This window comes from Bacillus rossius, chromosome 11 (assembly GCF_032445375.1).
Source record: "Bacillus rossius redtenbacheri isolate Brsri chromosome 11, Brsri_v3, whole genome shotgun sequence".
Classification (NCBI taxonomy): Eukaryota; Metazoa; Arthropoda; class Insecta; order Phasmatodea; family Bacillidae; genus Bacillus; species Bacillus rossius.
Window position 1 is genome coordinate 5184296 of NC_086338.1, and position 16138 is coordinate 5200433.

At 38.8% G+C, this 16138-nt stretch overlaps 2 protein-coding genes across 2 annotated transcripts in view; both read left to right on the forward strand.

The window, feature by feature from the left end:
- LOC134536589 (gastrula zinc finger protein XlCGF57.1-like) overlaps nucleotides 1-16138 on the forward strand; it is a 331362-nt gene that overhangs the window by 195590 nt on the left and 119634 nt on the right. The gene's annotated exons all lie outside the window — the stretch shown is intronic.
- LOC134536594 (uncharacterized) lies at nucleotides 310-8178 on the forward strand. Its single transcript, XM_063376358.1, has 2 exons — nucleotides 310-333; nucleotides 3972-8178. The coding sequence occupies exon 2, from the start codon at nucleotides 5401-5403 to the stop codon at nucleotides 6415-6417; it is 1017 nt and encodes a 338-aa protein (XP_063232428.1). The 5' UTR covers nucleotides 310-333; nucleotides 3972-5400; the 3' UTR covers nucleotides 6418-8178.

Here is a 16138-nt window from a genome sequence, read left to right on the forward strand (position 1 = left end):
GTACTATTTATGAGATGTTACAGTTTAAAAATAAACTTTGGAAATAATTTGATGTGTTCGGTCAATGTTCTGCCACCTTACATTTTTCAGCATATGTTTGATTTTGGTTTGATTTTGAATTTAATATGCAGGTTAGGTCCCATCTGGGCTAGTGTTTAACTTGTGGAAGGAAACAAGAGTTTGTGCTTGCAGTGGGAGTTGGGACTCTGATGGGGCCCGGCCTCAATCCTAGCTTTTAAAAAGTCGTCCTTAAGGTTGTATTTCTATCTTGGTAATTTATGTCATTCTTTAGTTTACGCCGTACAGTTTCGACAGTCGGCCCACGTTTTTCAAGTAAGTAAAAATTGTACACAGTACGTCGTACCACAGCTTCATCAAAGGTGTCAAGTTCGTGTTTATGTGTTTTCTTTCGCTTCTTATTGGGCGTCTCGAAAGATTTTCCTTCACCAGCTTCATTCATCTTAGCCTTCCTTTTAATTGTTTGTACAGTCGTGCGAGACACACCCGTCGCCTTAGCTGTTCTCAGCTGTGCTTTCTCTAGTGAAATTGAGGGTTCCTGCAATCGCGCTTCATTTTCAATAAACTGCAGAACATTATAGACAATTTCCCACGCCTGCGAGTGAAGTTTTTTACTCTTAACTTTTGACAACACTGGAGGCATTTTATGTTTAAAGTTACTTTACTGAAGTATTGCACTACATATGCAACACTGGCTCTGAACAAAAGTGATACACTACAAACACAAACCGCAGATCCAAACTGTAAACGAAAACGTTTAGTAAGTACCACAGATGTGTTAACGAACGTATAAGTCGGATTTCACCGAAGGACTAAGTTTTCACTCTGTGCAGTAGCATGTAGCCCCTGTTATCAAGTTACGCATTATCGCTCGCCGCGCCACATCTGCCTTCCCCAATGTCGTGACTCACATACACACAACGATTTTCTATCCGTCACGCAGGCTCGGAGTTATGTTGCGTCTACATCGCGTCGCCAGATCTTGTCGCATCGCGGTATTGTGAAAAGGCCTTTAGGTTTGTGACGTCATCTTAAACACTACAATATCTGTATCATTCTTTCAACATCTGCTGTCAGCTTCTGTACCAATTTTGAGAAGTAATTTTTGCTCGCTATTACTGTGGAATACTGAGTACCAGGCTTGCTTATGGCTGCAAGAAGACATAGGCCAATAATATTTGTTTTGAAGAAGAAGCCTTTTATTTACAGAGGGGAGTGTTTTGGTCAGAAAAAGATTGGTTCTTCTGCTTTCGAAGAGAGAGGTTGTGTGACTACCTGATCTTGACAAGTAGGAGGAATTCGACGATCAAAGATTTCTTTAGTCGTAACTACCCTGTGTCTACTGTGCCAGTGCCCATCGATTCGTTTTCGTCGCTCGGCCATGAAACCCTTCAAGACCTATTCAACTGGGTAGAAGTCGTGGTAAGTGGCCCAATGGGCACAACACCTGAAACCACCGACCAACAGGTTGGTAAAACTTCTCCTCAAGACAATGATAATCATTCCTCGAACTCCAATGACTGTACGAACTCCTTGGATCTACCTATAAAACCCTGTGTACCAATGGATGCTGCAAGTTTAACTCAAGGCCATATGCCACTATATTCACGAACAAATCTTGGCCCATACATTGTGTTCCTTGAATCAAAAGACAAAAATATTGGAAATCTCCATTCCGTGTCTGTAGGTAAAAAACTGCATGGCATATCTAATGATATCGTACAAATTTCTCGTGCTGGCCCAAACCGAGTCAAACTAACCATGAAATCTGCTCAAACAGCTAACGACCTAGTGCAAGGGGACAAGTTAACCCAACATGATTTCACTGGATATATACCGTTCTCCCTGACTCAACGACAAGGACTCATCTATGGCGTACCTTTAGGTCTAACAAACAAAGAAATCCAAGCTGGCATAGAAACCCCATATGAACTGATTAAGGTAGAACGTATGATGAAAAAGGTAACTAGAGAGGATGTCGAGTCTCTGCAATCCACAAAATTAATCTGTCTCACCTTCAAAGGTCAGCTCCTACCTGACTCTGTGATAGTGTACAAATAAATTATCCAAGTAAAACCCAAAATACAATCAGTTATGCAATGTAACAACTGTTTTCGATTCGGCCACCCCACTAAACACTGTCGATCAACAAAGCCAAGATGCCCGAATTGTGGCTCCGATCATCAACAAGCAGTCTGTACATCTACCACCCTATGCTGCCCAAATTGTGGTGGTGCACACACAGCCACATACAAAGGTCGATGCCCTCAATGGGACTGTGAAATCAAAATTAAATCTGTTATGGAATCTCTCAATATCTCCTATAAGTTGGCCAGGCAAAATGTTCTAGGTGAAACTGACAACCATACGTCTTCCGAGCATACTGGCTACCATTCTGCGATTCCAGGGTCTAAAAACTACCAAATGGAATTCCCGGCACGTGTTCGAAATTCACAGCTCGATGAAGGGCAACACTCCACATCCGCATGTGACGCTCCCACTCCCTCACCTTGTATACCAGCAACTTTTGCTTCGGCTGCAGCTACACCTCAGAAACGTTTGCTCTCACAGCATCAACATTCTACATCTGGAGTCTACAAAAAGGGGGAAAAGGCCATAGATATCTCTACCCACACGTTCAACGACCAGGAGTCGCGCCGTATTTCCCCAACAGCTCTTTATTACTCCCAATTCTGTCCTGACGAAGATACTAGCCGCAGTGGCCTTTTATTGCAACCGCAACAATATAGTTCTACCAGTGGACATGGTGCCCCTTTTTCATTTGTGGATAATAGTAATTGCAAGGCTACTGATGCTGCCGTATCTCCGCACCCAGTACTTCAACAGCTCAGTCTGATCTTGGAGCAAGCAACCATACAAGCAAACCCACGGCTCAGGGAAGCCATTCAATATGTGTGTTCAAACCTTCATCTTCTTCCTACCACCACCACTCAGCACTCACCTTCTATGCATGACTGCCAGGGTGATCTCCTAGTCTCAGGACATTAATTTTTAAATGAGAATCATTCAGTGGAACTGTAGATCCCTCCCGCTTCAACTAGGACTACTCCAAAAATATGTACAGCAAAGTCCTACAGATGTTATCTTACTGCAGGAAATCCACTGGAAGAATCTTCACCACAAGCAATATTTATCTGGTTTCAAGGTTTTCCATACTGCGCATCCGTATACACACGGTGTTGCTATCCTAGTTAACAACGACATTTCCGCCACTGAACAACGGATTGATAATATTCCAGGCAATCTAGAAATTGTGGCGTGCAACATCTGGCATCATGATCGTGAAATAACGTTTGTTTCCTTATATGCCTTCCCACGACATACCATTTCACAAGAGGAATAGACTATGGTGTTCACTTTGGCGAAGGACAATCTTTTTATTGGCGGTGACATTAATGCTCACCATCCCTTCTGGGGGGATCCCGTGCAAGACACAGCGGGGGAAAACTTAGCTGACTACATAACTAACTCCTCTTTCGTTCTATTGAACACGGGAAACGTCACCTACATGGGCACAACTGACCGCCGGGCCTCTGCTATAGACTTAACTTTCTGCTCTTCAAGTATTTCAGACGATTTCTTCTGGACCACTTTGCCGGAACCTATGGGGATCGATCACTACCCTATAGTGATTACCACACCAGCTGAAAGGTGGCACCATTCCTCTTTCTGGGACACTACTGCACCGCTTTGGTATTGTTACGCAGGTTGGTACTGCGTAACGAGGAAACTCGCCCCTGCGGGCTAGTGGGATACCACCCGCCATACACTGCACGGACTCGGCGCGCGAATTTCAATTGATGCGCGTTGGATAGCAGATCCTCGGGTCCACTCGTGCCGAATCGCCTTTGATCGGAGCACGTGGACGTGGTCGGAAGTTTCCGAGCCGCGTTTCCGATTCAGGATGTCCAGAATATTCCTCGCTGTTTTAGTATGGAGCGCAGCGAGTATATAAGCAGGCTGCTAGCACGAGTTCCACAGAGTCTTCTCTCAACCGGCTGCGTGAATAATGCGGTGACCACGACCCGCACCTTCGATCATCGACGCCGAAAGGCTGCTCGCTGAGGTCTTCAAGCTGCGCACGGATGCCGAAAAAGGCGGTAAGAGAGGCCGCAAATTATACAAGTCAGTTACGGACTTGGTGATAATTCAGTGGTAGCCCAGTAACAATTTGCAAGTTGGCACGGGACTTCGGAAGTAAAAAGTATGTGTCGGACTTTGCAGTAAAATGACCAAGGGGAACATAGAAAATTCCGCCGAGGGTCATGAAGTGGTTTGCGACTAGGAGCATAACAGAGTTCTGCTCAGCAATACTTTAAAAAAAATATATTTTCTCGTTCTATTAATACGGTGAAAATAAAAGGTGCTACTACTTGATTAAAACGTTAAGAGCGTAGTGCAGTGGCATTAGCGGGACTATCAGTCGTGGCGTTTAAGACTACCTATGAACATAAACAAGGAGGTAAATTTTTAATGAAAAACTGTTTTAAAATAATTTCAAGCAACAGCATGTTAGGTGATTTGTCTCCAATTCTCTGCACTAGTATAGTGTTCGTTTTATTACCAAATAGTGTGAATTAAGAGCCGGCGAAAATGTGCAAGTATCAGGGAATCAGCACGGCGACAGAGGTAGAATAAAGAAATTCGCTCCGTCGATGTTTCCGGTCCGACTGGGGTGATCAGGTCAAGGATCAACGGAAATAAAAAAACACTCGCCGCTATCACTTAAACGACACTGAAGATTTTAGCCAATTTTATTTGGGGAGAAGTGTTGAAATTTAAATTGTGTTAGAAATATCTCGTTCCTAAGTCTCTGGTACTGTTAAAACAATGTCTAATTTTGATCTGTAAGTGAAGGTTTAAGTATTTTGTATTAAAAAGAATTTGTAATTATAACTTAAAGAAAAGGGTCCAGTTAGAATTATTTATTGAGGAATAATTCGTGTGGTTATGAGAAAATGTTTAAAAAGTAGTGAATGGTACGTAATTTTGTATAAATTTATTTCAGGTGTTTTGTTGGTAATCGCTGGAACATGAATTGTAGCAGTAATGTGTAACAGCCAACATAATAAGAAAATTTATATTAATGTATGAGGATCATATGTGTTTGTATAATGTGTGAATAAATCTCTGTACATGCCGTACTAAATATGTGTTATACATTGCTCTGTGTTTCCTTAAGCTCTTGTTGCCATTCTAATTTCCAACGACTAGGTAACAAGAAAATTGCGCTACTCTGCTCACAGAGTGTGTGCGGTGTGTCAGAACACACATTGGTTCAGTACAGTAAAATTACAAAATTTCAAATTTCAAAAAGAAAGAGGGTTTTGAGCACAAGAGGTTGAAGTCACAGTTTTGCTAATGAAGGTTTTTAGTATTGTTTGTATTTTGTGTATAAGTGTAAATTACTGCCTTACAATGCCTTTTACAGGGACTGGTTGGATCCAGGATTTATCCAAGGCTACGCTGGGACGACTGTTAGTGGACCTGAAATTGCCTGACGTGGACCCGGAGAACATGACGATGGACGAACTTAGACAACGAGCACGAGCCCATTTCAACAAAAGTAGTGAGTCCTCTTCCGACGGACATATACCGGGCATACCTAAGATAAAGGAAAGTAGATGTTTGGAGTTCATAGTTAAACCGGTGTTAGATCACTTGCCAGTCTTGAAAAATTGTGAACCTGAAAATATAATACTATTTTTGTGTTTAGTGGAGGAAGTCCTTGACTTGAATATTTTGAATTCAGGATCAATTTTCAGCTTATTGTTAACCCATGTGCCGAGTGAGTTAAGGGCACTGGTAATTAAGGCACAATGCAATAATTGGGCTTGGGAGCAAGTTAAACAGGAAATGATCTTTTTTAACACTAATCAGAAAACACGCGAGCGACTGCGGGATAGGTTTATCTGTAGAAGTCAAGGGGAAGACGAGTCAGCTCTGGCATTCGTGACTGATATTACCAAGTATGTTAAAGTGCTAGGGAATCCCTATTCGGAGTTAGAGTTAGTCGAGATTATAGAGGATAATCTTTGCACCGAAATTCGTACCCATTGTCTGGTTCAGAAACCATCATCCATAGAGGAGCTAATAGAGGTTGTTTCGAAGGCTGAATGTAGGATGAGTATGGGAAAATATAAAATTAAAATAGAAAATAAGCCTAGAAAGTATTTAGAGAGGGCTAGATGTGAAACTTGTGGAAAAACAAATCATGTGACGAGTAATTGTTATTACCGAAAAAGGGGCGGTAATCCAACTGATAAAACTACCGTTGACAGAAACCGACAAGACCATAAAAAGGGGGCTTGTTTTAAATGTGGGGATATAGGGCATTGGAGTAATATATGTCCTACAATGTCTAAGAAACCTGAGTAAAACAATTTATTAGAAATGGGTACTAGTAACTGACAATGGCTTGAGTTTAGTAATATAATATCTGCTTGTGACCCAATTATAAATACATTTGTCTGGGTAATGTCATGTGTATACATGTGTTGGAATCTTGTTTTTTTTTGATGTTAAACAGAAACTTAGACCTAAGTGATATCTGATCGAAAGCCGGAGTTTTCGATTCGCCGTCCTGTGGAGATATGTTACGCAGGTTGGTACTGCGTAACGAGGAAACTCGCCCCTGCGGGCTAGTGGGATACCACCCGCCATACACTGCACGGACTCGGCACGCGAATTTCAATTAAAGCTGTCTGGCCTACTATTAACCATGTCCCTTTCCATCAGCTGTAATTCTTAAGAATGGTAACTCCTGAGTAACATGGTAAATGATCACTATGTGAAAGGTTTGCTAGGTTAACAAGGATCTGTAATTCTGAAAATGGTAGCTCTAAGTGAAAGATTTATTAGTGTATAATAATAACACAATTATTTTTTTAAAGTAATTAATTCTTTAAAAGATATGTATTTCCCTGCTTAAATTCTTTCATTTTAATCCTTACTCAACTTATTTACCAAAAACTAATAGTCTCCAAAATTACCACATATACTATTAAATTTTGATATAAAATCTCAAATTAAAATTGCAAAACAAACTCCCAGATCATTTACCATGATAAAAATATTTTGGTATTTTGGCATTCTTGTCAGGTACATGTTTCCAAGCTGGTATTCCTAAATATGCTCCTTTCCCACTACGGCCACTACTTACGCACCATAGTGCAGGCAGTAAGGCATACTTAGTTTCTGATTTACCTGAACACTTCTGGAAGAAAACATGCCTAAAACACTGAATCTCTTTATTCCTACCTTGTGATACTTTCCATCAAGTGGTCCGCAAATATGTAATGTGGCTTAAAACACAAATATCACAGACCATTGTTCAAAGTCTTTATTACATGATACATCGCTGGGTAATTTTATTTCATCTCTTAACATTGGAACGTAAAATTGTACTAAGTCGGTAATGAGAAACAGTATCACATAAACATCATTTGCAGTTTAGACAAACATAATTTTTTTTTGAACGAGAGTAACTAGAATAAAAAAATATATTTTTTTTAATTTGTCAGAAAATTAAACTACTGGTAGAAGATGGAGCATGAGAATAGTTTTTTTATTTTGTGATCAGATGTTCACAGTAGTAATCATATTTTGAACTGTTAGTTACAAAAAATTTCACCACAAAATGCCAAACTTCTGCTGTAAGAGGTAGAAAAAGAGGCAGGTTTTTTAAATGTGTAGACAGTGACATTCCTCTAGTTTCAAAGGTTAAATGTGCAAAACTTTATTTGTGTAGAATAAAATTGTACATTTGTATATTAAAAAAAAAAAAAACCGCATGCAAACAAACATACACACTTAATTTGTATCAATATAAATGTTTATTTACATGTTCGTTATTAATCTCCTTGATTGTGTTTGTAAGATTAATTTTTTGTTACAAGTAAAAAATATATAAATGTTGTAAGACCTAGTGAAAAATGACCAAGCTATAATAGTAATTACAACAATTATGTGAACAAATAACCATCAATAACTCTAACTCTAGTGTGTTAAAATGTAGTAAAAATTTATGTACCTACTTAAAATAATTCTTAAGTGACAGGATTTAAACCTGGAAACTTGTAATCCATAACTACGTACAAACCACTGAGCCAAATAAACATAATAATTTACTGTGAAAAATATTTCATTGTAGGTAAGTGTTTATATCCTAGGAGTGTAACAACTTTTAAAACTTGCAATATTTATTTTTGTGACTATTAAATTTATTACTAAATGTACTCGTGATTATATTGATGATTTGAATTTCGAAGTCACCATTAATTTATCAGATTTTCATTATGTTTCATGCACATAACACATTTCTCCATATCTTAAATTGTTTTCATTTTATTAGATGCAGTCTGTATACTCTCATCATAATTATTTACTGCTAGAAACAGTAACAAGGTAATTTTTCTCAAATAATTCATCAGAAATATTTCAACACTCCAAATCTGATCCCAGAACATAATTCATTACATCAAAATTCAGTATTTAACAAAATATATAGGTAATCCATAATAATCTACATTTACTTATGCCTATTATAAATTGTGGTGAGTAAGAAGCTATAAAAGAAATACAATTAGTCACTATGTTCTGTCATACAAACTACATCAATTGACATGATTTTTCTTTCTAAATATTTCATCAACATAAATAGGCACTTCAAGTATGTTTTATAATGAACACATATTTGAAAGATAAATAAAAAGCTGACAAAAATACACAAAACTTTATTTTTTACTACAGGCATTATCTCATTACTATTTTGCTTTAATTGCTTTTTTCAATGAAAATGTGTAGGAATTGTTTTCCCAACTTGTAGCTGATCATTTATTACATTAATTTACATAAAAAGAAATTTAATATTTTTTCTGTAATATTTATGTAAATGATATAACATTATTTACATTTTAATTAAAACCACCTCTATTAAATGTTAAATTTATTTATTATACTGTTGCCATTAGTTTTTTTTTTATAAAAGTAATTTCGCACAAAATCCTGGATAAAAAGAATTAGTGTGGCAGCTAGCCATGAAAATTAATACCATATTTTCTTTATCTCTGAAATTTATATGGCATATGTATGTATGTGTGTGTGTGTATATATATACATACACACACACATACATACATAACTATATATTTGTACAAATAAAATATAAACTGCAAGGCTTTCAATATCATCACACTTTAATGTGATTGTTAAATGGACAAAGTCACAAGACCCACTTGGCTGACCCAGCCACAGGCTGGAAACAGTGGATGATGATGCTTAGTATAAATTTTGGTGTGTGGTAGACAAATACATGTTATAAATTGAGGTAAAACTAAGCATGACTCCCTAAATACTTCATTTGGAGCTAACAAGACATATTTTACATCACTAGATTATTACTTGTTACCATGGGCACCCATACCTGGGGCAAAGCACCCCCCCCCCCCCCCCCTTGATAGAGAAAGACAAAATTGTAGTTACGTATAAGTCGTCCAACACTGAAATATTTTCACGTAGAAGATTTTAAATATATGTACCTACTTACAAATCACCATTTGTCTTCCAAAATATTTAAAACACCATATACCTCCAGATCTCACTTCCCCCCCCCCCCCCCCCCCTTCAAAATATCACATGGGTGCACTTGCTTGTTACATAAGTATACAAACACATTTGTAACTTTTCCATGCATCTGAATTACTTAGTTTGATATGCTACATATTTTCTATTCATGTTGAAAACAACTGTGGTTAGGTTCAGGTTTTTTTTTGTTAAACTGCATTAAATCACTGTGGCCCAATTATGACCACAAAACATATTAAAATTATAAAATGCACAAATATGTAAATATAATAAGAACATAGACAATTACTTGTGAATGTAACAAGGGACAACTCTTTGCAATATGTCCAGAGTTATTTATTTAGTTTCAATTTAGTGAAAACCAGAGAAAGAAAACAATACAATGAAAGAATGAGTGATCTGACAAGCTATGGAATGTTTGCTATTTAAAGATAAACAAAGCAATGACAAATTAATTAAACCAGAAAATGAATTTCATTAGGTGTGGTTCACATCAAACATGCTTTTATTCAATGAACGATGAGCAATATCAGGAGCCTTATTGTTTTCCTACAAACATAATACATCCAATAACATTTAGTCCTGTCAAACAGTTTTAGAAGTTCTATCTTGCGAAGTCATAAGTTTTTGTTAAACAATTCTGTAGCAAACACACATTCTGAAATTATCCATGACTGCAATTTACATGTAAATTATTTCATACCCCACAATTTTTTTTGCTAAATCTAAATTAAATGACACTTCCTTCAAAAAATCTATAAGCCTACTATTTATGTTACAATTTTTTTCATTTTCTTGCACACTTTGTTGCTGCTTCTTCCAACACGTTTTTTACTTAGCTGTCGATTGAAATGATTCAATCTTAAAAAAGTCCTTATTCTTACAAATGAAGCAACCAATTTCTTCTCAACAGCAGGCATTTTTACATTACTAAACCACAGCACGAAAACAAAATCAAAACAAGCACGCAATTTCACAGTTTTGTTTACTTTGAAGGTCTAGCGGATACGTCATATCACGGAAACACCCGAACGACCAAACTCGTTTTTCTTCTGTTGAGACGACCTTGCTACACGCCCAAGCCAACTGAGATCCCGAGGAGGGGAGTGACGGGAGCGCTAGTGTCGCAGTGAGAGAGGGGTGGGGAATGAGGAGAGGTTGGCAGTAGGGGAATACCGTTAGCTGTGGAAGCAAGGAGTATACACATGCATTCATAAGTGTACGCAACAATGGCCATGAAGCGCAGTTGTGCATTAAGAAATGTTGTGATAAGGTGAAGGTACAGTTGTATGAAACAGCGAAACACAGTGTCTACGAAGATGTCACAGTGTGTACCAAAGTGTGTCACAGCATCACATCATACCGTTTGTGTTATAATAATTATTTCACTTAGCACCATATTTAACATACATGTCGGTATACATATGCCTATAATCAAAGAAAATATTGTTTGTGTGATTAATTAATGAAAAAAATGCAAGAAACATTTCAACACAGTTTCGTGCATAGTGCACGTAACAAACGCCCACTCAGCCATTTAGTTCTTGAATTCCTGATATGTTACCATTGAAATATGTGCTGCTGTTGTCCGAAAAGTCCCATTCACTGTCTGAGCTGGACTCGCCAAAGTTAACAACAATTTTCTCAATTTCGTGCTCTATTAGACAGTCACCTGTCCAGTACTCTGCTTTTGTATGTTTTACATGTAAAATAGCATTTTGCCATTCTTCTTTGGTGATGCTATTGATTGCTTCTGTTGTGATGTTTTCAATGGTACGTGATGATTGAGCGACATTTTTTTCAGCAACACGTGATTTCACAATGTTCCATACATAATAGCATTAAGCTCACAGTGGTATGGTGGTAATCTTATTACTTCATGCCCATGTTCTTCTAACATCTCATCTATGCAAAACCTGGGAGGTGGACGTCGACCACGAACGAGCTGGAGGAGTTCACATTTTGTCATATCATTGTCATGGGGAATGTTGTTCTGTAACCATTGGATGATATCTTGTTTTCTTGTACCGGCTGTTGGTGGCTTATTTAACTGGACGGAATGATAAGGGGCATTATCCATTACAACCAACGAATTAGCAGGCAGATTTGGAATAAGCTTGTCTTGCACCCATCTGGAAAAGTAACCAGCTATGTAACTGGCTATGTATAGTTTTTTGTTTTGTTGTACTGCCCGATGCCATTTGTCAATACACATTATATTGACTTGATGTAAGCTTTTCGACATATGCCATTGCTTAGCACATGTATGTCTGTAGAAGAAAACTACAAAAAAACACAAATTAAGCAAAAAATTGCTGTTGTCAGGATTTAACGCCACACAATACTCCACAACAGGAATATGATCAACAAACAAATAAAAACAAAGAAAAATGGACTAACAGAACGGAAAAAAAACCACAAATGATGACAGCACAAAAATACCGAACCCAAAAAATTCAGCACAACAGTTGAAACGAGACAGAAACACAGCAAAACGAAAAGACGAAACAAACACTATAGTTTTCCAAAAAATAATAAACAAAATAGAAACGAAAAAACCCCCACAAATGATGACAGCACAAAATATTGAACCAAAACAATTCAGCACAACAGTCAAAATGAGACAAACACACGACCAAACGAAAAGACGAAACAAACACAACAGTTTTCTAAAACAGAAACAAGCGACGTTTCGGGAACTGCTATCTGCTCCCGTCCTCAGGCAAAGACGCACCTGTGCTTCCATACCATATGCGTCTCTGCCTGAGGACGGGAGCAGATAGCAGTTCCCGAAACGCCGCTAGTTTCTGTTTTAGAAAACTGTTGTGTTTGTTTCGTCTTTTTGTTTGGGTTCAATATTTTGTGCTGTCATCATTTGTGGTTTTTTTTTCGTTTCTCTTTTGTTTATTATTTTTTGGAAAACTATTGTGTTTGTTTCGTATTTTCGTTTTGCTGTGTTTCTGTCTCGTTTCAACTGTTGTACTGAATTTTTTGGGTTCAGTATTTTTGTGCTGTCATCATTTGTGGTTTTTTTCCGTTCTGTTAGTCCATTTTTCTTTGTTTTTCTTTGTTTGTTGACCATATTCCTGTTGTGGAGTATTGTGTGGCGTTAGATCCTGACAACAGCAACTTTTTGCTTATTTTGTGTTTTTTGTCATGTGTGTTTTTTTGTAATATTCTTCTACAGACATACATGTGCTAAGCAATGGCGTATGTCCAAAAGCTTACATCAAGTCATGCACTCCCATTGCACTAATCTTTCAAAAATAACACGTTATATTACAGTCACGCACGCTTCGAAACCTTGCTCCGCTTTCAAAGGATCCGTGAAATACTTGAACAGCGATACGTATCCGCGCACTGTGTCGTGACTTATGGTGACAACTCTACTTGCCGTCCCACCCGCGACATGACGCGCTTCGACCATTGAGGTGGACTAGGGAAAGGGAGGGGACAGTGTGGCGGAAGGGTCGACGGCGGAGGGAGGTGTCCATCTGACCTTGGGTAGTTCACATTTTTCCCGGGACCACAGTTGGCTTGGGCGTGTAGTACCTTGCGTCCACTGCACGTGCCGTTTGACGTTCGCTGAATTACTGACGTCTTGACGAGGTGTCACGCCTCTTCGCCGGACAACCTCTTCCGTTGGAAGCCGATATAGAACTGATGAGCTGTGACTTGCTCCGCGTCGTATATTACCGTTGAACACTAATGCGAGACTTGTGTTTCGTGACGCCATGTTGAAGTTAGACCTTGACACCTTTTGAGAACAGAAATTGAAATACAGCATGATACACAGGCACAATAGGTTGACATAATACATATTCACGATTGTATGGAGGAAATTTACCTTCTCTGATAAGGTTTTGAATGAATTCGTCGCGATTTTTCATCAGCGGACATAGAAATAAAATGGGGTTGATGTCATGAGTAGCTGTCCCACATTCACAATCGGGAGAAGCTACAATATATAACTTATATAAGTGACTCTTAAATCAGCCATGATTTGATCGTAAACGTATAAGTGTCGTGCAAAACGATCGTCCGTGGTGGTTAGAGAACCATGGGCTTGTTTGTAAGGAGGGTTGGAGTATTTTATACGACCTTGAAATTTCGATTCTTTCCCACTCCAGAGACCAGAGCGTCCGCATTTCCTGGTAAAGTTCCCGAAACATGACTTCCACAATAGGGGTAGCGATGGGAATTCCTTTTGTGGTGGCCATTTTGGCCATGTTATCAACCATGTCGTTATGTTTAATCCCCATGTGGCTCGGTATCCATGTAAATGATATATGTATACCCTGTTGTGTCAGGGAATAAAGATGATATGCAATATTTATTATGATATCTGGAGATTTATGCGATAGTTCAGTGGTCTGTAAGGCAGAGAGAACACTGTAGGAATCTGAGAGTATCATAATTATTTCATGTTTTCCATTTTCACAAAATTCTAGGGCTTTACAGATGGCATAAGTTTCTGCATAAAAGATTGTTGCCTCAATGGGTAGTTTAAATAAACCAGATTTCTTGAGTTGAGGAACATAGTAAGCAGAGCCAGTAACATTGTCAAATTTAGATCCATCAGTATATATATGAAGGATTCCAGGATGGGTTCGCAAAATATCCTGGTGCATGTAGTGCACTTCGCGTGGAACAAGGAGTTGTTTATTGACAGGAAATGGGTTATGCACCTCACTAACATAAAACAGCGCTTGATAGTCCATAGTGAAATATGCCGGGCGGTCTTCCAGTGGTAAAATATTGGAATAATTCTGAAGGCATGGTGTAATGTCGAATCCCAATTTCTTAGCAGTATTGCAGAGTGGATGTAGCCTGTATGTGGAAGTACGGATCCAATAACGGTTTTGCAGATATCGTTGTTGTAGATGGAAGGGAAAGATGTTAGCTTCCACATGAAGTGATGCAATAGGTGTTGATTTCATGGCTCCCAAACAAAGTCGTAGGCAACGGTTTTGTATCTTCTGTACAGTAGTTAGGTGTGTAGCACATATGTGGACCATTAGAATGCAGCCGTACTCCAGTTTCGAGAGAATGTAAGCTTTATAAAATAACAGAAGCGTGGCTGGGTCTCCACCCCAGACGGTATGACTCAGAACCTTAATCATATTAACAGCTTGGTACATTTTAGTGGTCATACATTGCAGACCATCCAGTTCTACGCCTAGATAACAGTGTGATGATTCAAAAAGAAGTTTCTCATGATAAATATGTATGTTGATAGTAGAGCGGTCAAAGCGTTTGCGGGTAAAGAACATAATTCTGGTTTTTTCTAGAGATATAACAAGTCTGTTGTTGTCTAGCCAGACCTCCAGTTTGTTTAGAGCATCATTCAACTTCTCCTCAGCATCAAGCTGATGTGGTGCTAGATGATAAAGCACAATGTCATCTGCATAGGCTAGAGACCTTACATGGGATCCAATGTGAAAAATCAAGTCCTGTACATACAAAATAAAAAGTAAAGGACTGAGTACCCCACCTTGCGGGGTGCCACAGTACACGTCTCTGGCGGAGGTATAAGTTTTGCTAATCTTTAAGTGAAGAGAACGATGTGCCAACAGGGAATGTAGAAGCTTAAGTATAGACAGTGGAATTCCAAGTTTGGTGAGCTTGTTCAAAAGAGTAGGAACATGAACCGTATCAAAAGCGGATACAAGGTCTATATAGCAAGCCGTCAGAATGTTCTTCGTAGCTAAAGCATCCTTCGCTTTCTGCACCAAGACTACAAGTGGGTCAATGGTAGAACTGTATTTACGAAAGCCAAACTGCTCATTTCTGATCAAGCGGTTGTGTTCTAGCCACCAATCCAGTCTCAATTTCAGTATATGTTCAAAGGTTTAGGCTACACACGAAGTCAATGCAATGGGGTGGTATGAAGTGGCCAGAGCAGGATTTTTCCGTTGTTTAAGAAGCGGAATGATGAGGGCGTGTCTCCATTGATATGGTATGGTCCCTTCCTGAAGAATTCTATTCATGATAGAGAGAAGGACTATGTGTCCTAATGGTGGCATTTCTTGAATGTGCTGGTACGTGATCCCGTCAATACCTGGGGATTTGCGGGAACAAGTAAGACTGCTTGATATTCCTGATACTGGATTGTGGATGTAAGAACCTCTGTGCCACCAGTTGGTGGGAGGGAAGGAGTGGCTTGATATTCATAGTGCAATTCCGGCCAAGAAGGCACATAGGCATGTGCAATATGTTGGTGAATAGCTTCCAGTAGCTTGGGACCAATGGTGTCTGTATAAGGCTGAGGTGGTTTATTTTGTAGTACCCGTAATACTTTCCAAATCTCTGTAGTAGAGGTATGCGCAGACATCTTTTGGCAGAAGAGCCTCCAATGTTGAAGTTTACTGGATTTCACTTCCCTTTTGAAACGGGCTTGATGGGAGAGGTACAATAGAAAATTATCTCGATTGCTTACATGCTTATACAAATTGTAGGCTTGTAAGCGCTTTGCGTTAAGTCTGGCACATTCCGGAGTCCACCAACCACAATA

Coding starts and splice junctions, on each gene's coding strand:
- LOC134536594 (XM_063376358.1), top strand. CDS start 5,401: ATGAAGGTTTTTAGTATTGTTTGTATTTTGTGTATAAGTGTAAATTAC.